Below are 25,080 nucleotides of genomic sequence, written 5' to 3'. Positions count from 1 at the left end.
GTTATTGATTTTTGATTTTTTGTAACAATAATCTATAGTTTAAACTTTCTGTAATTATCACGGTTACATTTCCAATTGTTTAGATGAAAAAAACTTATATGAAGTTAAAGAAGAAGGAGAAGCCAAAAAGATTCTGTATAGCATGATATGTATATTGCAATATAGTTCACCCATATATATATATATTTACACTTTTGAATCTCATTCATTTCTTACATAATAATTATATAAAATACACGTAACTAATTAAATTTTTTTTTTTACACCAATACTAAACACCAAATTGAATTGAATTGAATTAAATATACACACATTTTCTTTGTATACTGCTCCTGCTGCAGGTGTTGTTGTTGTTGCTGTTATTTTTATGACTATTATTCTGACGTTGAACAACATAATATTTACTAATTAAACTATTATGTAAATTCAAAATATCTCTAAACAATTCTGGTTGTTTATCCAACAACAGTAATTCGAAACATCGATCATTCTCATCTTCATTATCATCATTGATTGTCGTTGTTGTAATGACATTTCGGTCATTACTGGTGTTATCATCTTTTGTTTCACTTTCAATTAAATCTTCAAATTTATCTTCCACTTGTTGTAATTCAAGTACTATACAATGATTCAATTCAAATAATTGTTTCTTTGAAATGTACCCTAAAGTAATCATTGTTGTCATTGTTTCATTTAAAATTCTTCTATATACCCATAATTGTTGATTTTTCGTCATTATACTATTTTGTAGAACCATCCAACTCAGCTCTAATTTGTTTATTGAAGGTAATTCAGCCGATGAAAACAATAGATTGAATAATAAGGACATTTGTCTTCTTTTATAGGATAAATATAAATCATAAGTAGTTATTAAATCATATAATGATTCATGATAAGTTTGAAGTAAACCAGGGAAAGTAGTACATAAATTGAATTGTATGTTAGACATGGAGAGTTCTTAATACTTGACTTTGAAGTAAGGAAGAAATGATTAGTTTTAAATTATTGAAATTATTGATAATTATAGGATATTTATATTCTTTTTTATTTTTTGGAAAATAAAAGTAGATAAAGGAGTTAGGGGGGGGAGTATTAATCTTCATGTTTCGTGTGTATATATGGGAGGGTTAGTATAGATATCACATTTTTCATTTCGCAACATTTTTTTTTTTGGTTTTCATATTTTGAGTTTTATAGTTTTGAAAGATATACAGAAGCTTGAATAGGGCAAATTATTCTCCTCAATTTATACATCCACATCATGGTTTAGGATCTATTACTTCTACTTATACACATTTTTTATTTCTTTTTATCTTTCCTTCCTTCCTTCCTTTCTTGCTTCTTCTTTTGTAACTGAAGTTAATTTGGGTGATCCCCAAGATAATCAAAAACTAAACAATAGAATTATTCAAGATAAGCTATTAAGATATCAGTTTGAAATGCAGCAGAAACAGTATCTCCACACAAATAAATAATATATGTCCGCCTTAGATATAAATAGAATTGAACAATAGACACCACTTGGGTATGATAATTGTTCTCGTGTATGTGGGTATTATTTTAAGAGCAGCATTTTTATAGCATGGTGGGAGGAGAAAAGTGTTAATTTCTTCCTCCCCACCGCCACGGTAGGAAGTGGGTTTCTTTTTCTGTCGAGAATGTTGTTTGTAGTGGTGCTGTAGGGCGAAGTTTTCTAAACATCGTTAGACGACAAGACGCGAGGAATAGAAGAAAGTGCGACAATAAAATTTTTTTCTCTTCACACTTCACACACATTCTGGTCCTCCTCTTCCTTTCTCCACTCAAAGAGTTCTTAACATTTTGGTGTAGATTTTTTCTTTTACGTTTAATTTTTCAATATTTTCACACATTTGCATATATACATTAGATTAGCACCTTACCACATGCATTTGTTACTAAGGATACCACCCCGTTTTGGTTTATCGTCTTGGGGTAGTATACGACCAATACTACCTAGAAGGATACCAAATTTCCCACGATTCAACTCATCAACTGGATCATCATTAACTATACCTACATTATCACCATCATTATTACAACGAGCACAAACAATACAACAAGAACATAAAGAATTAAGTGAAAAATTAGCTGATAAATATATTCCTGATTTGCAAGTGAAATTTGATAATTATACCAATATACTATCTATGTTTGACAAATTAGAAACTTTAACACAAGAATATATTGAATTAACTGAAATCACCGATGATCCTGATTTATATAAAGAAGCTCAAGAAGAACTTAAATCTATTGTTATCCCCCAGATTGAAAAATTAGTTTCTGAATTAAGAGTGAAATTACGTCCTCCAGTGAAATATGCCGATAAAGGTTGTATAATTGAATTACGTCCTGGAGTAGGAGGTAATGAAGCTAGTTTATTTACTGGTGATTTATTAAATATGTATATGAATTTTGCTTCAGAAATGAATTGGAAATATAAAATCATTTCCGAAGGCAAAAATTCTTCTGGGTTTATTAATGAAGCAATTCTTAGTATTGATACTTTGGGTAGTTATGATATTATGCGTCATGAAAGTGGGGTTCATCGTGTACAAAGAATCCCTGAAACTGAAACTAAAGGTCGAGTTCATACTTCAACAGCTGCAGTTGTTGTATTGCCGAAATTATCCGAGGGGAATGAATCTTCATTAAAAGATGATGAACGAGTATTTGCTCCTGGTGAAGTGAGAATAGATACCATGAGAGCAGGTGGGAAAGGTGGTCAACATGTTAATACTACTGATTCTGCCGTTAGATTGCTACATATTCCAACGGGGATGATTGTTATACAACAAGATGAAAGATCACAACCATTAAATAAGGCCAAAGCTTTTGCTATTTTAAGAAGTCGTCTTGCTCAAAAGGAACAAGAAGAAGAAATGTTAAAACAAAAAAAATTACGTACTGATCAAGTTTCTAGTACTGATCGAAGTGATAAAATTAAAACTTATAATTATAAAGAAAATCGAGTAACTGATCATAGAATCAATTATAGTATGCATGATCTTGAAGGAGTTTTAGAAGGTAGAAAACTTGGTCAATTGATCGATGTTTATAGATCACAATAGATAGATGAAATTCTTGTATATATATATATATATATATAGCTAATGAATAATACATATAAAATACCTAACCCCCTCCCCCCCACTTCAAACATCATTTTTAGGGGCATATCTTAATAATCAAAGGCTTCAACGAGAACATCATTATTAATTTTTTGTTCCTTTTCAGCTAATGATTTAATGATATTATAATATTTGGCAATATTATTTCTTGTTTGAACATCAATAAATTCATTTTTATCACTATAAATTTCCCATGAACTTTCTTCTTCAAGTCTAGTTATCCCTGGGGTATTATTTTCTAAAGATTTATTAATTTTAGGAGTCTTGTATAACCAAATATATCCATTTGTTCCTAACACTATAGAAACATTACCTGGTAAATCAAATGCATGATTTTTAGTTTTAACAATCAATGGACTAGGAATTTTCAAAAAAATCCCATTTCTTAATTTCCCATATTTTAAAGATCTAGTATGTAATGAAGCAATACCATTATTAAAAATTGTTTGTACTTCACAATTTAATAAATCTCCTTCTTTTAAAAAATTCCTCATTTGTAATTCATCAGATTCAGATTTTCTACGTAAGACCCCACCAGGTAAATTAACTGATCCCAACATTAATATAGCATCTTGTTTGGCACCAATATCTACTTTCCATCGTTTATTACCAACGTCAGTAATACGTCCAATGACATGATCACCAGTTTCGGGACTATATCTCCCTCGTAATGGAATCACACTCAATAATCTATTCACTCTTGATATACTCCCTGCAACGGATGAATAGGTTTTATCATTTATAAAATATGTTCCATGACCTTTCATCCATGTTGGATCTTCTGTTATTAGTTCACCTGGTGTAACAATTGAATTTGCTGCTGCTGTTGCTGTTGCTGATGCCGATTGTGTGTGATCTTGTTCATCTGACATTTCAATATCTAAGTTGTTGTCATCATTGTTGATATTGTCTATATTATTAAATGTAGATGGTCTAGTTATACTTATTACTTCAGATATATCCATTGTGGGTTATGAATGGTTTTAATATGATTGTAAAAAAATTCAAGTATATTGCAGTCTGTTTTTTATTGAAATGAAGAGCATCGAGATGTTTTTTTTTTTTTTCAAAAGTGAATTTTTTTTTTTGTTTGGCAGAATGCTATTGACGTTGTTGATCTTTAATGAATATAAAACTATTTAGACATTTACCTAAATCAATAACAAGATCAATAATAATGTCTAAATTTTCACCACCAATCAACCGTAATATGGTTGAATTAGATCGTTCATTTTTCCATAAAGAAGTACCATTATTAGCTGCTTATTTCCCTAATCCCAAATTTTTAGGTCAATTTGTTAAATCTTGTCAAAATGATATTCTTTATGTTCAAACCGTAAAACATATTATTTCCATGGATGATTCTAAAGCCATATTATTACGTGATGATGTGAAACTGATATCTGATTTAAACCCGGAAACACAATTGAAAATTAATGAATTTGGAATAATATTAAAACCTTATACTTTAAAACTTGATTATTCATTTTGGAAAAGTGAAGAAATTTTGAAAAGTATATTACCAGAAAATTTAATAGATGATGTACCTAGTGGATTTAGTCAAGCAGGTCATTTAGCTCATATTAATTTAAGAGATGAATATAAACCATTTGGGAAATTAATTGGTCAAGTGATTTTAGATAAAAATCCTCTGGTTTTAACCGTTGTTGATAAAGTCAATACCATTGCTAATAAATTTAGAACTTTCCCCTTGGAATTATTAGCAGGTGAACCAAATTATATTGTTGAACAACTGGAAAGTGGATGTAAATTTAAATTTGATTTTAGTAAAGTATATTGGAATTCTCGTTTAAGTACTGAACATGAAAGAATAATTGGTAAATTTAACTCTGGTGATGTTGTTGGAGATGTCTTTGGGGGTGTTGGTCCATTTGCCATTCCAGCATCTAAGAAAAATGTCATTGTTTTGGCAAATGATTTAAATCCTGAAAGTTATAAATATTTACAAGAAAATATCAAAATAAATAAAGTTGAACCATTTATTAAACCTTTCAATTTAGATGGAAGAGAATTTATTAGAAAAGCACCTGAATTATTACTTCAATGGCACAATAGTCAAAATGGGATTATTGAAAAGAAAATCATTAAAAAAGTTTCAATTGATGATAATAAGACAAAAAAAAATTTTGAAAGAAAACCCATTATTGAAACAACCAAGATTCCTAAATTTTATCATCATTTTGTTATGAATTTACCTGATTCTGCTTTAACTTTCCTTGATGAATTTATTGGATTATATGGTTCAAATCCTCAATTGAAAACTGATCCTGAATTCAAATTACCAATTATTCATGTTCATTGTTTTGAAAAATTTGAAAATAATGAAAATCCAACTCCAGAAGAATTACATAATCGAGTTTATGAAAAGATTTGTAAATTAATACAATTCCCATTAAATAAAGAGAAAATGGAATTTCATGAAGTTAGAATGGTTTCTCCTACAAAACCCATGTTTTGTGTATCGTTTGAACTACCGGAAGAAGTGGCCTTTAAACAAAGTAAATAGTGGCAATGTATTATACGACGGATGTATATAGGAAGTTTAGTAGTTTGACACTGATATTTCATAAAATAGAGTTTATTCTGGTCCGAGTCTGTTCTGGCTCGGTTTTCCCGTATTTTGTAAATTGATGATCAAGAATATAACCTGACTTACATTTATTAACTAACCATCATTTTGATTAACAATTATTGTAATTGACTCTGTCCAAGAATGAGTTTGATCTTTCACCATCATTGTTAAGACAAATTTACTCCTTTACACCAGGATAACTATTAACTGAACTGGTGAATACAAGACTTAGAATTACTAGGCTATCTATTTACAAGAGTTGAATCGAATAAAAATATGAAACCATACAAGTCCATTTCAATTCTGACTCGTAATTAATTGCAAAATTATAAAAAAACAAATCTTGTGCAAGACACTACTCTTCGCTTTTTATCTAAAACACACAACCCTTTTGATAATTCCGTTCCATAATGATTTATTATATATAAACCCCCCATTGGGGTTTTACTTAATTCTTTACTGTTATTCTTTGTTTAACTTAATGACCAAAATGTCAAATCCACTCAAAGTAATAGATATTTCAGAAGACTCAATCACAACTGCAAGAGAGTTGCTTGATGCAGCAACTTCTCAAGGGTTTTTATTTCTTGAAGGACATGATTTCACTCAAGAAGAAGTTGACAAATTATTTGAATTATCGAAATCATTTTTTGAATTACCAAACAATTATAAATCAAAATATCCAGTTGATTCTTCAAATCATGGATATGTAATGATGGGGAAAGAAAATCTTGATCCTAATGGTCAAAAGCAAGGTGACCCAAAGGAAGCATTAAATATTGCCAATTTGAATTTTGAAACTGGTAAATCTTTAAATATTATTCCTGATTGGATTTCGGAAAACCAAGAAAGAGATGAGTTGATTTCAAACACAATTCTTAGATTATATCGATTATCTATTAAGATTCTTCGTATGCTTGCTCGAGCTTTAGAAATCGAGGATGATGAAACCCACAGAATAAAAGGTGAAAATTGGTTTGCTTCAAAATATGCCAGTGATTCTGAATCTGGATCTACATTTAGACTTCTTCATTATCCATGTCAAACATCATTAAATCCAGAAAGTGTGATAAGAGCCGGTGCCCATACTGATTATGGTTCAATGACACTTTTATTCCAAAAAGAGAATCAAGAAGGTTTGGAAATTTTTTCTCCTATATCAAAGAAATGGGAACAAGTCCCATTCATACCTTCAACTATTGAAAAAATGGCACCTCCATTAGTGGTCAATATTGGTGATTTGTTAAGTTATTGGACGGCAGGGTTATTGAAATCAACTATTCATCGAGTCAAATTCCCTGCTAAAGCACAAGAATTGGGACAAGATAGATATTCAATAGTATTTTTCAGCCATCCTAGTGATAATGCTTTACTAGAACCTGTACCTAGTGAAATTATTAGAAAAATTGAGGGAAGAGGTGCTAACAAAGAAACAACATACATCACAGCTAAGCAACATTTACAAAAGAGATTAGCTGCTACTTATGGATGGAAGAAATAAAGTTGTTACCACCCTTGGGTTGTGTATAATGTAGTATCCATCTTTATTATTTTTTAATTGACAATATTTATAAATTCTATGGCCATTACTAGTAGTTTGGGTGATAATTGCAGTGTAAAGATGGGAAGCGGAATTGTTGTTGTTCGCCTTAGCGCGAAAATATAATAACAACCGCGATCACTTGCCTAATGTAGTAAGTACAAGCGCATAATCTTATTTTTCTGTTCTTTTCTCTTATCAGAAACAACCATCTAATCTCTAACAGCAACAACAACAACAACGGGTCATCATCAAAAAATTATGGAAACACATTGATCTGATCTGATATTCTACTAAGCCAAATAATAAATTTTTTTTATTATTACTTCTATTACAACTGACAAGCCACAATCTTCTATACATTTTGCATCAGTATTTGGTACCTTATAATATATTATTTTTATCTAAAAGCTAAACAACAATAGAAATCTAATCTCCCGCATACACTGGAAATCAAGAAATTTTATTTATGCCCAACACACCTTTACTTCTGATCAGATCTCCTAGATTTGACAGACTCTCCCCTAGAATCACAACAACAACAGCCACAACAACTGATCCCAATGGTATTGTTGATATTATCAACCAACAGGAAATACAAAATTATAAACTTGGTATAATTCTTCTTGTGATTGCATTGGCTACTTGGATTATTGGATTAGAATTGGTCAATGCGGTATTAAAAGGAGATGATTATGAAAAACCTTGGTTATTTGCAGTGATCACTGGTTCATGTTTCTCAATAAATTTATTACCGGATATAATTCTACTTAAACACTGGGAAGTTTTCGGTCAAACTCAAATTGAAGAAGACTTACCATTACTTCAAACGAAATCAAAAGAAAAGAATGAAGATGTTTCAGAATTAACTCCCAAGGAAGTGTTTATTTTGGCTTTTCAAATCGCAGTTATTTATTATTCATATAATGTCCTTGGGATGTCTGCGTTAAAGTTCACATCAGCTCTGAATCAAACAGTCATGGGTTCAACAACATCAATGTTTACTTTGATTATAGGAGTAATACTCAAAACCGAAACTTTTACAATTAAAAAGGCACTATGTGTAATTGGTAGTTGTTTGGGTGTCTTTATGGTAAGTTTTAGTAATACTTCAGCGGGGCAAGGCAAATTCCAACCGAAAAATCCCGTTCTTGGAAATACATTGGCATTGGGTGCAGCATTAATGTATGGTTTTTATTTACTTATTATGAAATTTAAATGTGGTACTGGGGATAAAACAACTAATGAAAGAAGACTTTTCGGATACGTGGGATTAATAACTTTTGTAATTGGTGTGCCTGTGTTATACGTGGTTGATTTATTAGAAATTGAAAAGTTTCAATTCCCTCCACCAAATAATACTATTTTAGCTAGTATTTTTATTAATGGTATATTTTCTGTCATTTCGGATTATACTTCTGTGTTGGCCATGTTGTTAACTTCTCCATTGGTGGTATCTTTAACTTTAACTTCAGTGATTCCTATCACAATTTTCATTGATTACCTCGTGTTAATATCGACTGGAAATTCTGTGAAAACAAACTTTGTGTATGTTTTCGGTATTGTTTGTATATTGGTTGCCGTTGTGTTGGTCAATGTTAACATAACATCAGAAAATGATTTAATAGAAGAGGTCATTGAGCATGCTCTTGAAGAAGCAATTAGAAATGATGAAGTAATGTCACCAGTGTTAAGTCCATTATTGAGTCCTAGAAATAATGCTACAAACGTTCTTGGCCTGCAGTTACTGCCTCATGCTTCACCCATTGGCATTTCATTATTTTCACCAAAACTCAAATCTAAACATCCTCTTAGAATATCCCACTTTAATCTTAATGAAAATGATGAAACCGAACCAACTTTTAATGCAAACCATGAACCATTGTATGGCATCACATCATCACCACCAAATATTGTTGTTGTTCAAGGCAAAAACCATCAATACCAAATAAAACGAAATATAGATGAATAGCTTTACAATATAGAAAGAAATAGAAAAAAATAATATAATAAATATATAATAATACATATCAGTTTAGTCTCTATTAATACTTGTGTGTAAAACGTGTTCTCTCATGAATAAAGATGAAATGACACCAAGAACAATTGTTGCAAAAGCAAATCCAAAAGCTCCTTTACACCCGGCATCGTATGAAGCTCTTATAGCTTCTCTAACATATTTAGGAGCTTCATTCACGTACTCTGTACTATCCAAAGCTTTGGCAATGATCTTTGCCGCTTCACGAGGATCAGAAACCAATTCATTAATTTTCTTAGTCAACTGAAGGAGTAAAACATTTTGGAAAACTGCCGTTGCAGCGGACACTCCTAGTGTAGAACCTGTTGATCTAAAAGTGTATTGAATTGATGTGGTACAAGCTTGATATTTTAAAGGTGCTGCAGCAATCAAGGCAAGTAAAGTAACAGTCAATATACACGAGTAACCCAATCCTGAAGGAATCAACAATAAAAACTGTTGCCAAGTTGGAATGTTAGGAGTAAGTAACGCTATTTTGCCAATACCAAAAATGGCGAAAATACCAGCTAAAACTGCCAACTTGTAATAACGACCGGTTTTTTTCATATAAATCCCAGCTCCAACCGATCCAAATGAGACACCGAAAAAATTAGGCACCAATCTCAACCCATTTTCAGTAGGTGTTAAACCAATGACAGAACTATAATAAATAGGAACATAGAACAATGTTGTGAAAATTGACATGGTATAGAACCAATTGGTTAACGAAGAAGCTAAAACTGTTCTATTAGCAAACAATTCAATTGGTAATATTGGTTCTTCTGAGACATAAAGTTCAACTGCAACAAAAGCTGTCAATAATACAAATGCGGAAATTATTAAACCAATGAATGTAAATGATGAATAAGCAATTTCTCTACCACCCAAGGAAGCTGCACTTAAAAACACCATAAGTGAACTGACCAAAAAGAATGATCCCAAAAAGTCAACACGTTTCAATTTCTCTGAAACATTACCTTCCATACCCAAACCAGGTGAACCTTCTGGTAAATTCAAGAAAAAGTAAATTGCGAAAAAAACCGACAAGGCTAAAGGAACTTGCAATATGAAAACATATTTCCACCCAAGCCAATCAGCTAATAAACCACCTATGGCCCCACCTGATGCAGCTCCTAATCCAAAAAAAATATTAGCCAATCCTTGGTAATATCCTCTATCTCTCAATGGAATTATATCAGACATGGTAATAGTCCCCAAAGAGGTCAAACCTGAACCTCCACAACCAGTGACAAATCTACCAATAACTAAAACCAAAACTGAATCAGCAGCACCACAAATGGCACACCCAACAGCAAACAAAGTACTACATCCAAGTAATAATGCCTTTCTTCCGAATATATCGGATAATTTACCAAATATAGGTTGGAAAGCTGCCGAAGATAATAAATAAGCAGTGGCAATCCAAGAAATATTGGACACTGCATGTAATTCAGAAGCAATTAAAGTTAATAATGTAGTAACCACGGTTCCATCCAAAGCTGCTAAGAAAGATGCCATGAATAAACTGGAAACAACAGTGTATAATTGAGTTTTGGGTAAGGCATAACCTCCATTAGGATCATCAATTTCATAATGGGTTGTTTCTGGTGTTGATACTGATCCATATGTATGAGTTTTCAAAGCATCATTACTTAATAATCCTTCATCTTCTGCAGCTAATTCACCAGCAACAATTCCAGGAGCTTCAGTAGACACATCTTGAATAACATTGGGATGTATTGTATTGTGATCCTGTATAGTCATATTCAATTGTAAATCAGATATAAGAAAGAATGTATCCTTTTGAAAGAAAGAAAGGAAAATAAATTGGAATGAAGGGAGAAAAATTTTTTATCCAAGTTAAACTGTGGATTGAATTTATTTATAATGTTGGAAAGAAGGAAGGAAGAGAAAAAAAAAATAGCTCAAACTGCGGGAAAACTAAAACGAAAAAAAGATAAGAAGTCAAATTACACACGAAATTTATTGACTGGGTTTCGGGACACCATAAACAACAACAGCAGTACAACAGAACAGAACAGAGTTGAGTCTGTTTATCTAACAGTTTATTACAAAGTTTATTTGGAGTTTTATTGTTGTCTTATAGAAGTGATGTTACACGAATCATGTTTATTGTCATGCTTATGTGGTAGTAGTGAGAAACAACTGGCCCCATAGCTCTACAAGTTAATGCCAATCAAAATTCAATGAAAAACTTTTTAGTTTCATTAATTAATTTATGGAGAAATGGAAAAATAGAGATGATGGAAAAAGATGGATGAGAAATGCCACTCGATCGGATTTATCACAAGTGGGGGGCTTTTTCTGGTAAAAGTGATAAACCCGAGGAGCTCAAGCAGTTTTTTGTGCAAGTACACGATTATGGTGGAGGCACGACAGTACGACACGTCTTGGAGGCAGCACTACAGTACATTTTTTTTCCGCGTCGTCATAAATAGTCATTTACCTAATTATATTGCCAGTATCAATTCAATTCCATCATACCGGTATGTCAACAATAAAAATCACTAATGAATCAGTCAAAGAAGTTGTTGCTTCAGTGGTTCCAATGAATATTCAATATTCTGGTCCAGCAAACACTGAAGATTATTTCGCTCCATCAAAGACACAAGAAACTCAACCTGATGGTACACTCCTAGATGTTGCTTATTTTAGAGGATGTAAATTAGTTGGGAAAACTTTGGAGTTAGACAAATATGATGTTAAGGGTTATGTGATAAATAAGTCTGAACATTTGGTGTCTGATAAGGAAACTGGTGAAGTTAAAACTGCAGTAACCTACATTCCAGTAGGCAATTTTCAAAAGTTGACGGTATATGGACATGATACATTACCTAGTCGAACTAATCAATGGTCCCTCATACCAGAATATTTGAGTATAAGTAATATAGTTAATGAATAGACGTATACCACTAGGTTTAATATAGAAGTATTAGAAATCCATGCTCTTTCTACAAGTTGTGGAACCTTTTATGAGAAAAAGAAGAAAAAAAACTTCACCTAAAGAAAAAAAAGATTGTTTCGCCCAAATATTTGTTCATTCTTTTCACGATTATGGAAGAAGGAGAAGGACTTTTTGTACAAAGTGATGAGGAAAGTGATTATGATGAACCCGCAACTAAAAGAGTCAAAATAGAAGAAGATTCTGATCTCGAACTAAATGAGTCGGGTTGGGAAGATGTATTTCTTGATAATATTGCTGACCCTGCACCATCGGAGTTTTCAATCACGATACAACAGAATGATATTGATCATCAAAGAAAAGAAAGGATAAAACAACTAATCAGAGAGAAACAAAAACGTGTTAGTATTCATTACTTGAGTATGGTATCTTATATAATCCATGCAAGGTTTAGAAATCAGTTAATCAGATCTAAAAGAGTTCAAAAGTTGCTTAAGAAGTTGATTCCAGATCAAGTTAAAAAAATATATAAAAAATTTAAGAAGAATATGGATATGCAATCTGCTGATGAACAATTGGTATACATTCTCAAGTATTTAATTAAATGGTTTCGAAAAAATTTCAAACATGATTCAAATGGGTTGAGGGTTTTAGGTTATTCGTCTGATCCTGGTAAATTCCCTAATAATGCAAAGAATATCTCAAATGAATCCGATTTATTGGCAGTAATTAAAAAGTTTCAACATAATCGAGATACCGGGGCACAAATATTCACAGCAATTTTGAGTGCTTTAGGTTTTGAAAGTCGTTTGGTCTTTTCCATTCCCCTATTGTCAATTAAAAATACCAATACTCAACCAAAATTGAACCATGAAATTTTAAAGGTAAATAAAGACAATGATTTGTTATATCCTTATTTTTGGACAGAATTAATCAACCCGTTGGATCCGTCTGAAATCATAGTTATGGAAACCCAATGCTTTTATGAAGAAGATAAAAGGCTACTTAGAATCAAACGTTATGGTGGCACATTATCACAAAGCTTTACTGATCAATTTTACCCCATACAAAATCAACTTTGCCAAATGTCAATGCATTATGTGTTGAGTTTAAATTCGGAGAACCTAATAGTTGATGTCAGCTCGAGATATATGAAGGATATTTCTTATAGATGGTTTAATAGATTAGACTTGCGGACAGATTTGGGGAAATCTGCGTTATTGCTTCAATCTTTGTTGCGTATTTTCAACAGAATGAAAAACTATACCACCGATGACTATAAAGAATTAGACAGTCTAATGCAAATGGCAATGATTAATTATACGATTCCTGAGACTTTTACTGCAATGAAAAATAGTCCTAATTTCATCACTCCATCGACTCTTAGGTATAACGAAGTTATCATGCCAGATACTAAACCTGTTAAGCGAATAAAAATAAATAACAAAAAGGAACCGGTTTATTTCAAAAATAGTTTACTTGTTGGGAAATCTGAACAGCAGTGGAAGTTTCTTGGGCGTTCAATTAAACCTGATCAAGCCCCCATAAAGCTCGCTAAGGCAACTCCTCGAACCATATATAACAAACGATTATACAATCAAAATGAAATTAATGATCCTAGTTTGAATCAAGTGAAGTTATACAGTTTTAGCCAAACATGTCCCTATATTAAATTGAAAGTTACTAAAACAACAGATGGTAAGCTTATTCTCCCGAGAAACAAGTATGGTAACATAGAAATATTCCGTGAAAATATGATTCCAGATGATTGTGTATGGTTAAAATTAACAAACATTGAAAATATACTAAAGAATAAAGCTCAATTTGTTCCTGTCGTTACCGGATTTGCTTTCAAAGCTGGTCAAGCTATACCTGTTAAACAAGGGGTAATTGTTTTAAAACAAGACGAAATTCCTATAAAGAAAATTTGGCTTGCTGGAAGAATAAAAGAACACAAGGCACAACTTGCACAAAGACGTCTAAAACTTTTATATACTTGGAGGTTTATTTATAAACATTTACAAATTAAAAAACGTCTTGACGATCATTTATAATCCGGTGGTGCCTCGGATATCATTAGTTTTAGAGAACTAAAAAATTTACCAAGTTGAACTTGTGCACCATCGTTTTCACCTTCGAATTGAGACCTGTCCAGCATTTTTTGTAGCAGCAAATCAGTATACCCGTGTGGATCTTTTGGTAACCATATTTTGGGACTTTCATATTTGAATGCTGGATGGAGATATAACAATTTGTGGTTCAGGTAACATGTATCGTCAGTGTTGGGGCTACTGCTTTCTGATATTGGTTTTGCTCCATCTTTAAATGTTTTATCTGAAAGAATTGGCAAATTGGAAAAATGGGGGATATAACGATTGTAAATGATGGTATTGGCAAAAATTGTCAAGATCAATATTCCTGTCATGATCCAACCTTGTACTCTCATGGGGTAGCCACCTTTATCATTTTTCAGAAGGAAAAAAACACCAATTAAACAACATTCGAGACAATAGACACCAGTATAGAGATGAAGCAACGCTGTGGGGTATAGTCTGCCAGTTGTTTCTGATTCATTGATATGACTGTATACATATTTGAGTGCATACTTGTAATACAAGATTGATAAGTTGAGAAAGAAAATGATGAATATTGATATCAATGGAGAAATTATTGAGTACGAAATACCAATACATGCATAGATTGAATACACTGCAAATGTCGTACCCCATTTTATTTTAGGCAAATTTGTGATACGATTAAACTTTTGTCGTGGTGTTATGTCAATGAATTTGCAAACTATCAAAGATTGAATTAATGGACTAATTCTTAAAAAGTTGTTGCCACAAAATGCAAATGCCCGGAGAGATATATACTGAAAGAAAAAAGTTGCTGATTTGGGTAGATTGGTAGCAAGTAATACTGGGATTGAAGTTGGTTGATCTATTATTTGTTTCAATATCACCGTGACACTTGACAGAATGGTGACAACTAAAAACTGTTGCACAAACAAAAATGCAAAGTACCATTTCTGTAAATCGATTTCAACCTCACAGCCAGTTGTTCTTCCTTTAAAGTATGTTAGAAATCTGAAAATGATCATGACAATCTCAGTCAAGACGCCGAGCAATATCGAAGGTAAGAAACCAGCTATTGTTTCTCTTGCCTCTTCTGGGAACTGGTATATCCATTCTAAAAAGGGTAATAACTGAGTTAACAATGGTATTTGTGATACCAAGCCAATCAATGACACTGGAATGACATAGAGAATTATGATGCTGATAAAGGCAATTGTAACCAAATATTTTTCAAACTTGCAAGCTATACCATCATTTCGACAAACATTTCTCCATATGATATCATTGGGATTTATTTCGATAGTTGTTTTGTCAAGGAAACCTTGTGATTGAGATAAAAGACATTGGTGGGCAATATAGGAGCCTTCTTGAGAAGTGAACTCAATAAATATTTTACTGTGTTTGGCTAGTTGACCTTCAGCGAGTTTTAATTTTTCTTCGTCTATTTTTTGGTTGCATTCAGAAAGGGTTTGGAGAGACCACTCGTACATGGGGATTGGTTTTTGAAAACAAAATATTCTTAACCATCCTGGTAGTGTAATGCGAATTGTTCGCTCAATTTGTGGAATCCTAATTGGTCCCAGATATAGTGGAGGGTAAAAATATATTTCATGAGTTTCAATAAATTCCTTGATTTCTTCTACTGAGTCCCCCACTGAAGATCCACACCATTGCGCCTTTTTATGGTAATATTTTTTGAGTCCCAATACTTGCGATTTTTCCAAATAATGTAAAGCATCTTGAGCTATTTCCACCTGGTGATCAATTATTTCAAACTCATTTATATCCCAAATATCTTTAATGCCACCAGGCACTACTTGGAAAATGGTTTTCAACACTTCATGGTTTTGCAAATATGGTGGAACATTTGAAATTAGTAATGTTTTCGCCATGACGGAATCTTTGTGTGGCTGTGACAACAAGTACGACTGTCTTATAATCACATAACTTTGGAATTCATAAACAATCAACCAATGGAAAAACCCTATTGTTATTAGTCCCATTAAAAAATGAGCATTTAGTCTTGACACATTGGTGGTAGCAATATTTGATAGACTAAGTTTGTCCAATCCAAATGCTGTATATTCTGTGCTGCTACCGGTATAATTTATTGGTATGAGTATGACCATATTGAGGGTTCCAATAAATAGGAAAAATAACAGTAATACACTAATGAATCTAATAAAGAAATATGCATCCAACCCCAACGATAAATAGGTGTTAATGCTGCATTTCAACGTTGGAACTATCCATTTAAAAAATTCTCTTGGTAAAGTCTCCATTCTTTCATTTATGGGAACGCAAAAGCACCGAGGTTGATATAAATAATTGAAAACTGGTCTGAGTAAACAAAACAATGTCAATTGAATTGTGCAAAAGCATAATGATGTGAATAAAGTTTTCATAAGAACACTAAATTCAATTCCTGATGATGAATGGGCAAATCCTGTTTGTGTGGTGTTAAGAAATTGAGCAAATTTTTGAGAATTAAAGATATCCATATATGATTTTGTCAATGTTTGATAATCATATTGTTCAACAGTGATTGACAGCATGGTTTTTGATGAATTGAGCGGCTAATAAGAACAACTATAAGTAAACCATTTTCATAATATTTCAAAAAAAAAAATTTACCAAATTGGTTGCCAAACTAAATGAAATCAATGAAAAAAAAAATCACTCTCTTGCGGGGAATCGAACCCCGATCACGCGCGTGACAAGCGCGTATTCTGACCGTTAAACTACAAGAGAACTTGTTGATGCTGGATTTGAGTGTGTATTGTGTAGTGACTGAATGTACCACCAGGTTGCAAAAAAAAGTGATCCAAAAAAATCTCTCTTGCGGGGAATCGAACCCCGATCACGCGCGTGACAAGCGCGTATTCTGACCGTTAAACTACAAGAGAACTTCGATGACGAGAAAATTTATGCACATTGTGTACCCATATTGCTCTTCAGAATATTTTGAATGATAGAAATGGATATATAACCAACCTGAAAAGGTTAAGTCAATGATTATTAGATTATTATTCTAAAAGAGCAATGTTAAATATATATTTTGTGCAATAAAGACCGTTGTAGCGAATGGAAACATTTTCTTAAATTTGTTAATTTTTTACCAATTTTTCATCCAAAACTTTATCTCTACAAATAAATACCTTCCAAGCTTTTAGCTTGGTGAAATTAATGACAATGTCAGTGGAGTATTTAGTTGAGTAAAAAACACAAACTATATAAGTTGTCAAATTAGATATGGCCAGTTGTTCATTTAATGATACAACGGTTTCAATAAATCTGTTATAAAAACTGATCGTCAAACATTATTTAAAACAACAGATCAACACACACCTAATGAGCATTATTTTCAAGCTCAAAAGAACTCTTGTTCATATAATGTAAATTAACAATCATTTACGTGTTGATTACAGTTCTGGTCATTCTGACCTATTCAAAACTTCACTAACTTCTTGACTATAAAGAAACTAAGACTAATAGTGCATCTACATGAAAACAATCAGACTGTTATGTATAAAAAAATACTTATATTAAACATAATCGTATACCGTAAAGAAAAATATCCTTTTGAGCTAAGGGATATCTTTCATCCTATAATATTAGTTGTTAGAAAACCAGCCGCATTACAAATACGACTGCTGTCCGCCTTAGGAGGTTTCACCGCATTCGAACTCGACCAGAATTACCATCACAATTAGGTTACATCACTACACTTCAACTTACATCCCGTCGATCTAGCTTCTTCATTTGAAAGGAATTGGAGCGCTTGGGAGCTGCTGCAAGGAAAAAAAAGTAAAGGGAGTGAATTAAGAATTCGCTAAAGGGTGTGGAAATTAGAGGTCTATTTATACCCGGATGAGAATGCGCGCGCACTCGTCAGAAGATGACTCACGCGATCTGCTTGAATCTGTCGTGAGCCAACCGGAGTCATAATATGAGCAATTAAATACTCATTCGTGGCAGTGCTATCGGTATTGGTTTGACTAATGTTTAACATACAATCAATAATCAATTTGATTAATCCCTTTCTTTCTAATACTCTATCTTCGAAATATGAATATGATTGATTTTCCAAACTTTTTTTTTTCACTCGGTGTAATGACCCAATCAATATGACTGATCTTACTCTCTTATTGAATCACTTAGGTGCAAATTTGCCTGCTTTTTTCTCTATTTTATCATCTTTTATAGTATTTTGCTCAAAATGCAATATCATCCTTAGCTATCTTTCAAAACTCGACTAGTTCTATAATCATCATGGGTTAACATATTCTTATACTTTTTACACACTCAAAAAAGTGGGACAATTATATTTCAACAAGTCAGCTAATTAGCTCAGTTGGAATTCTCTTGTAGTTTAACGGTCAGAATACGCGCTTGTCACGCGCGTGATCGGGGTTCGATTCCCCGCAAGAGAGTATTTTTTATTTTTTTGCTTAGTTTTATGTTTTATTTTTTGGTAAAAATGGTGTAGCGATTAGCTCAAGTATCAAAAGGAGAGAGCTGACCAATGATTCGAGTAAAATTGGAAATCAATTGATCTGTGTGTAAATAGAAATATCTTGCTGTATGGGTTAAGAGATAACTTCAATAAATCTTGTATCGTCAACTGTACTATCAAAGAAAAAAGAAATTTGCTTCGTAATGACTTTAAGCTGAGTTTACAAGTTGTAGTTTGTTAATAAATTCCATCTGAAAGCATAGAATGATTAGCAAGGGAAGTACAATCTAAGTTGATTCCATTAACTGATTGATTGTGGTAAAAAAGCCAAAATCTAACAACATTATTCCAGTCGCCTTCATTAGCACGTTGCCATGCATATTTTCATTGATTATCGTCAACCAATCTGTCTTGTTGTCGTCTCCCTATCCCTTTTGGCTTTTTTTTTGTAATCAATCAACTTAGAAAATAAGACTAACTCAGGTGATTGTAGTGTTGTCAACCAAAAGAAGCTTTTGTAATTTTTTTGTATAGAATTAAGAATAATAAAACTTATTAATTGTTCGTAAAGGATTCTTCTTTAATAAGCTACTTGAAGAAGCCGGCAGTTTCAGCTTCCGTCAATTCAAGCAAATAGCTTAATTGGGAGCAAGAATGGTTTAGTGGTAAAATCCAACGTTGCCATCGTTGGGCCCCGGGTTCGATTCCCGGTTCTTGCATTTGTTTTTTTGTTTCACAGCATCGTACTGTTTTTTTTTTTCCAGATTGCAATGGCTTGACGTTGATGTGTTTAAGCCACTTTTGTTGCTACAATGTAGGCTGATATGTGGCTTTGATTTCGGTTGTCAGGGGATCGTAAAAGACTGGTTGATTACGGTCAACAATGTTTCAAGAATATTTTATCAGATAAAGTCATCATTTTTTTGCCAACTAAAAAGTCATATTGAGGAAGAACAAAATTTGAAAGATAACGTTGGGGTTTTACGGAGACTTAGTAATGATAAAGTATTAATTTAACTCGTCTCGTAAAGCGGCAAGGTATTGCTCGTGTGACAACTAACATTTGTCTAGTTTTATTTGACAGGCACCCCACCCAACCCCCTTTCAATTGTTTTTTTTACCACCCCACTTCCTTCCATTGTTTTTACTCCACTTTGCAACTTCTAATATTGAATTCTTTTTAAGTTATAATATTAATCAACATCACTATGTGTATATGTATTTTTGTTTTTGCACTTATTGTGCACACACATTTGAACATCTCAAAATAGTAAAATGACACAAAATCATTATTTGGCTTTACTCAATTCGGAAAAAAATTGAGGGCGACATTTCTTGTTTTGTCCCACTTTGTCTTTGTTTATGTGCAGGAGCTAGACAATCATTATTATTGGTTGTGCTTATATAGGAAAATTCTTTTACTATGTGCTTTATTTTTGGTTTTTGGTTCTTATTCTATAGTGTAGTTTGCTTCAACAAAGATTAGGTCACAATCACATTGCTAGCCAGCTATCACTATTATTAAGTACAGCTAACATTAAGCAAATTGAACGCATATACGCACACAAAGAAACAAAAACCAGTGGGCTACATTTATCTATGTAGTAGAATTCACCACATTGTTACACAAGAACGGAAGTGTGTATCAAAATGGAAAATTAACGAAACTTCCCGTTACAGATAAGGCTGAAAAAAAATATAGAATAATGTTATAATACTTACTGTACCAATACCACTATCAACTGGTGAAAAAGAAGTTGGTATCATGGTGATGTGTCAATTGAAAAAAACAAAGGTAGAAGGAGACTACAAACTGGAAGGCAGAAAAGAAAATAATATGATTTGAAATGAAACGAAACTAAAAAGAAAAATTTTTAGTTTTAGTCATTTAATTAATTTATGGTTTCCTCATCCTCCTCCACTGTTTATTCTATCCTCATCTCGTTTTTCTTTTTTTTTTTCTTCTCTGTCCAGTTATCTATTGAGAATTATCTCAACTGACTCTGTAAATAATGATCTATAATAGTTTGAATGTTGCTGGTAACTTTGACATGAATATACAATAGGGACAACTAATCTTCAGACAATAATTTACGTACAACAACAAGAACAAAGAAAATAGATTGTAGAATGGCTAGAGTATACTGCACATTTCATTCATTATTCATGGATAATAATGGTATTTGCCAGCACTACTGCAAATTTCACATTGATATTGTAGTTTCACTTTGTTCATTCACCTAATCGAAATAATTAATGAAAAAGTGAATGATTCTTTACAACTCATTAATATGGAACAACCAAACGTACCAATTAATTAATGAATCCCACACATAATCTCATTTACTCGTTTCTTTTCTTTTCTTTTCTTTTTTTTTTCAACTTTTCCATATCCATTTTACTGAGTGTGTAAAATGTTACGTTGTTCCTGGTGGTGATACTATTTCTGCGTTAGAGTTAAAATTGAATCTTAGTATTGTCGACGTTTTAGATATTCTGTAGGTTAACATTTATGCTTGGTTTCATAACAATACCAGTGGCTGTGGTTATTGGTGTAGTACGATCAACAGCTTGGATTTTGCATTCAATTAAGGAAGTGGGAAAAAAAAAGTCTGTATTGCATTTGTGTGATGTGTGTTATTCATATTTTGTACCCCATTTAATTACCTAATTAAGTAAAAAAGCACAAACCAAAATTAAAATACACTACCAATTGCAAGGAATAGTTTCTTTCAGTTTATTCCATTTGCAGATACTTTAAATTTATCCAAAATTCTTTCTTATTTTAGTTTCTATTATTGATCTTTCCCAGTCTAATGAAACAATAACAACAACACATAGTATGACCACCCTCTTGTTCCATCACTTGGTTGTTTTTGTTCCCATTTTTTTGTTTTTTCTTTTCCTGCTTCTCCTCATCAAAAATTTTAAGATCGAATTTGGTAATGCTAAATTGTTTATCCGTCTTTGGCTTATAATTAATTTTCTTTTTTAGTTTTTAGTTTTTAACCTTGCTTGTATTCATACATCATCCAATTTATATTCATATATAATTTATCCAAGTTCCCCTTTCTCATATCTTGAAAAATTAAAAAAAAGAAAACCCAACTTTTATTTCGAATCATTTTTGGACCATTTCCTTTTTCCTTTTTCCTTTTTTTTCGTCTTTGATTTTGCATCTTCATACATATAATAATACCCTTGATTCCTATAAGGTATTCCATTAATTTCAGATTCATATATTGAAATCTCGGTTCATTTTAGCCTTATAATTGCTTCTTTTTTTTCTGAATTCTTTATTTATCCATTTTTTTAGGGTTGATTTCATACATTCATTGGAAACTTTCCCCTTTTTTTACTTTCCTTTTTGATACTGTTACTTATTTGTTTTCTTCAAAAAGGAAAACTTCCATTCTTTTTACTCCTTCAACTTGATTCAAATATAACAAACTAAGAGGGCATTCACTTTTTCAACAAAAAATGGCCAAGGCATCACAAGCAGAAGGACAACCTTACAAGGGTTATTACAATAACAAATCTCAAGGTCAGCCGTATCATGGATACTATAGTGGCTTTAACAAAAGTGCATCAGCACAAATTCATCACTTGGCAAGATCCTTAACTCAAGGAGTCCAATCTCATTACGATGATACCTATACCACAGCAACCATGCACCCTAATGGGATCAACCCAATTTCAGACAAGACTGATCCAACATTAGATCCAGAATCTCCTTCGTTCAGTTCGAAAAGATGGGTGCAGAATATGTGGAAATTATATCAGAGTGACTCTGAATATTACAAGCCAGGTAAATTAGGTGTTGCTTATAGAAACCTTCGAGTTTATGGTGATGCTATTGAAAGTGATTATCAAACAACCGTATCGAACGGGGTATTGAAATATGCCAGAAACATTTTCAACAAATTTAGAAAGGATAATGACGACTATAGCTTTGACATTTTAAAACCAATGGAAGGTTTGATTAAACCAGGTGAAGTCACAGTTGTGCTAGGAAGACCAGGGGCTGGTTGTTCGACTTTTTTGAAAACTATTGCGTGTCGTACAGAAGGATTCCATGTTGCTGATGGATCAGTAATATCTTATGACGGAATCACACAAGATGAAATTAGAAATCATTTGCGTGGTGAAGTAGTATATTGTGCTGAAACAGAAACCCATTTCCCAAATTTAACCGTTGGAGAAACTCTTGAGTTTGCAGCATTGATGAAAACTCCTCAGAATAGACCCATGGGAGTCTCTCGTGAAGAATATGCCAAACATGTTGTCGATGTTGTCATGGCAACTTATGGTTTATCACACACCAAGAATACAAAAGTTGGGAATGATTTCATTAGAGGGATTTCTGGTGGTGAACGTAAACGTCTTTCCATTGCCGAAGTTACATTGGTGCAGGCATCAATTCAATGCTGGGACAATTCTACTCGTGGTTTAGATGCTGCAACCGCATTGGAATTTATATCATCTTTGAAAACATCAGCATCCATTCTTAACGATACTCCTTTAATTGCCATTTATCAATGTTCACAAAATGCTTACGACTTGTTTGACAAAGTCATTGTTATGTATGAAGGTTATCAAATTTTTTTCGGGTCGTCACAGCGTGCTGCCGCTTATTTCAAAAAAATGGGATTTGTTTGTCAAGACAGACAAACCACACCAGATTTTTTAACATCAATAACTAGTCCAGCAGAAAGAATAATCAAACCAGGATATGAGAGATTAGTTCCAAGAACTCCAAAAGAATTCTATAGATACTGGAGAAGATCTCCAGAAAGACAAGCACTTTTGGAGGAAATTGATGAATATTTGGATAATTGTGAAAATTATGATCAAAAGCAAAAAATATTTGAAGCTAATAATGCCAAAAAGGCCAAGCACACCTACAACAAATCATCTTACACTGTTTCGTTGCCTATGCAAGTACGTTATATTATGAAGAGATATTGGGATAGAATGAGAGGAGATATTATAGTTCCACTTTCCACTGTGGCGGGTAATATTGCCATGGCATTGATTCTATCTTCAGTGTTTTACAATTTGCAACCCAATTCATCTTCCTTCTATTACCGTACATCAGTTATGTATTACGCATTGCTTTTTAATGCCTATTCATCAGTTTTGGAAATTTATAATATGTATGAAGGTAGAGCTATTGTTCAAAAACATCGTGAATATGCCCTTTACCCACCAATGGCGGACGCTATAGGATCAATTATATCTGATTTCCCATTAAAAGTTGTTTGCAGTGTTTTATTCAATCTTATATTATATTTCATGGTCAATTTTAAAAGAGAGCCAGGCGCTTTCTTTTTCTATTTATTGATTAGTTTTTGTTCCACTTTGTTCATGTCTCATTTGTTTAGAACTATCGGTGCATTCACTAACTCATTGGCAGAAGCAATGACTCCATCCTCACTTTTATTATTTGCCTTGTCAACATTTAGTGGATTTGCTATTCCTGTGACATATATGCTTGGTTGGTGTAAATGGATCCGTTGGGTTAATCCATTAGCCTATGCTTATGAAGCCTTGATTTCCAATGAATTCCATGGTCGAGTGTTTGATTGTAGCAATATTGTGCCTAGTGGATTTGGATATCCTAAAACGGGTAACTCTGTTGTTTGTGCAAGTATTGGTGCCCTTCCAGGAGAATTTAAAGTTGACGGTGACTTGTATTTGAAATTAGCATTTGATTATTCTTATTCTAATGTGTGGAGAAATTTTGGTGTCCTAATGGCATTCATCATATTCTTATTTGGTACAACCATATTTTTCGTTCAAACCAACAAATCAAGTATTCTGAAAGGTGAAACTTTGGTGTTTAGAAGGAAAAATATTAGGAAAATGCGGAAAATGGAGGAGGATGAAGAAGCCTATATGGATGGTATGGCGCCATTAGATTTTAGTGGTAGTACGGAAATATCTGATTATTCTTATGACTATATGGATCGCAAATTATTGGACACTTCGAATATTTTCCATTGGAGAAACTTGACTTATACTGTTAAAATCAAGTCTGAAGAACGTGTTATTCTTAACAATATTGATGGTTGGGTCAAACCTGGTGAAGTCACTGCATTAATGGGTGCATCGGGTGCTGGTAAAACCACCTTATTAAATGCCTTGTCGGAAAGATTGACCACTGGTGTGATTACTTCAGGAACCAGAATGGTGAATGGTGGTGAATTGGATAGTTCTTTCCAAAGATCTATTGGATATGTTCAACAACAAGATTTACATTTAGAGACATCTACTGTTCGTGAAGCTTTGAAATTTTCTGCTCGTTTACGTCAGCCTAATTCTGTG

The 25,080-nt window shown here is 32.7% G+C and overlaps 10 protein-coding genes and 4 non-coding genes across 14 annotated transcripts; 8 read left to right on the top strand and 6 right to left on the bottom strand. All coding sequences in view use genetic code 12, as the record gives it.

Annotated features, from left to right (window-relative positions):
• Positions 1–298: 298 nt before the first annotated feature.
• Positions 299–949, bottom strand: CAALFM_C403760WA (uncharacterized protein; the record flags this gene model as incomplete). Its single annotated transcript, XM_704851.1, has 1 exon — positions 299–949. One exon carries the CDS (start codon positions 947–949, stop codon positions 299–301), a length of 651 nt encoding a protein of 216 aa, XP_709943.1.
• Positions 950–1,904: 955 nt separating this feature from the next.
• CAALFM_C403750CA (uncharacterized protein) lies at positions 1,905–3,089 on the top strand (the record flags this gene model as incomplete). The annotated part of the gene is made up of 1 exon (XM_704852.1): positions 1,905–3,089. One exon carries the CDS (start codon positions 1,905–1,907, stop codon positions 3,087–3,089), a length of 1,185 nt encoding a protein of 394 aa, XP_709944.1.
• Positions 3,090–3,199: 110 nt separating this feature from the next.
• Positions 3,200–4,114, bottom strand: CAALFM_C403740WA (exosome non-catalytic core subunit; the record flags this gene model as incomplete). The annotated part of the gene is made up of 1 exon (XM_704853.1): positions 3,200–4,114. The coding sequence occupies one exon, from the start codon at positions 4,112–4,114 to the stop codon at positions 3,200–3,202; it is 915 nt and encodes a 304-aa protein (XP_709945.1).
• Positions 4,115–4,326: 212 nt separating this feature from the next.
• Positions 4,327–5,676, top strand: CAALFM_C403730CA (tRNA (guanine) methyltransferase; the record flags this gene model as incomplete). The annotated part of the gene is made up of 1 exon (XM_704854.2): positions 4,327–5,676. One exon carries the CDS (start codon positions 4,327–4,329, stop codon positions 5,674–5,676), a length of 1,350 nt encoding a protein of 449 aa, XP_709946.2.
• A 556-nt stretch (positions 5,677–6,232) lies between these two features.
• CAALFM_C403720CA (uncharacterized protein) lies at positions 6,233–7,243 on the top strand (the record flags this gene model as incomplete). The annotated part of the gene is made up of 1 exon (XM_704855.2): positions 6,233–7,243. The coding sequence occupies one exon, from the start codon at positions 6,233–6,235 to the stop codon at positions 7,241–7,243; it is 1,011 nt and encodes a 336-aa protein (XP_709947.2).
• A 508-nt stretch (positions 7,244–7,751) lies between these two features.
• On the top strand, positions 7,752–9,254 carry CAALFM_C403710CA (uncharacterized protein; the record flags this gene model as incomplete). Its single annotated transcript, XM_704856.2, has 1 exon — positions 7,752–9,254. One exon carries the CDS (start codon positions 7,752–7,754, stop codon positions 9,252–9,254), a length of 1,503 nt encoding a protein of 500 aa, XP_709948.2.
• A 63-nt stretch (positions 9,255–9,317) lies between these two features.
• On the bottom strand, positions 9,318–11,063 carry CAALFM_C403700WA (uncharacterized protein; the record flags this gene model as incomplete). The annotated part of the gene is made up of 1 exon (XM_704857.1): positions 9,318–11,063. The coding sequence occupies one exon, from the start codon at positions 11,061–11,063 to the stop codon at positions 9,318–9,320; it is 1,746 nt and encodes a 581-aa protein (XP_709949.1).
• Positions 11,064–11,808: 745 nt separating this feature from the next.
• CAALFM_C403690CA (uncharacterized protein) lies at positions 11,809–12,222 on the top strand (the record flags this gene model as incomplete). The annotated part of the gene is made up of 1 exon (XM_704858.1): positions 11,809–12,222. The coding sequence occupies one exon, from the start codon at positions 11,809–11,811 to the stop codon at positions 12,220–12,222; it is 414 nt and encodes a 137-aa protein (XP_709950.1).
• Positions 12,223–12,644: 422 nt separating this feature from the next.
• Positions 12,645–14,276, top strand: CAALFM_C403680CA (uncharacterized protein; the record flags this gene model as incomplete). The annotated part of the gene is made up of 1 exon (XM_704859.2): positions 12,645–14,276. One exon carries the CDS (start codon positions 12,645–12,647, stop codon positions 14,274–14,276), a length of 1,632 nt encoding a protein of 543 aa, XP_709951.2.
• Positions 14,267–16,852, bottom strand: SPO75 (Spo75p; the record flags this gene model as incomplete). Its single annotated transcript, XM_704860.2, has 1 exon — positions 14,267–16,852. One exon carries the CDS (start codon positions 16,850–16,852, stop codon positions 14,267–14,269), a length of 2,586 nt encoding a protein of 861 aa, XP_709952.1.
• A 124-nt stretch (positions 16,853–16,976) lies between these two features.
• On the bottom strand, positions 16,977–17,048 carry tD(GUC)2. The gene has a single exon. It is a non-coding gene; the product is annotated as a tRNA-Asp (tRNA).
• Positions 17,049–17,131: 83 nt separating this feature from the next.
• On the bottom strand, positions 17,132–17,203 carry tD(GUC)3. The gene has a single exon. It is a non-coding gene; the product is annotated as a tRNA-Asp (tRNA).
• Positions 17,204–18,658: 1,455 nt separating this feature from the next.
• On the top strand, positions 18,659–18,730 carry tD(GUC)4. Its single transcript has one exon. It is a non-coding gene; the product is annotated as a tRNA-Asp (tRNA).
• Positions 18,731–19,401: 671 nt separating this feature from the next.
• tG(GCC)2 lies at positions 19,402–19,472 on the top strand. Its single transcript has one exon. It is a non-coding gene; the product is annotated as a tRNA-Gly (tRNA).
• The last annotated feature ends 5,608 nt before the right edge of the window (positions 19,473–25,080 follow it).

The sequence above is a fragment of the Candida albicans genome, chromosome 4, assembly GCF_000182965.3.
Source record: "Candida albicans SC5314 chromosome 4, complete sequence".
Classification (NCBI taxonomy): Eukaryota; Fungi; Ascomycota; class Pichiomycetes; order Serinales; family Debaryomycetaceae; genus Candida; species Candida albicans.
The sequence above is the reverse complement of the archived record's forward strand: the minus strand, read 5'-3'. Positions and strand labels throughout refer to the sequence as shown.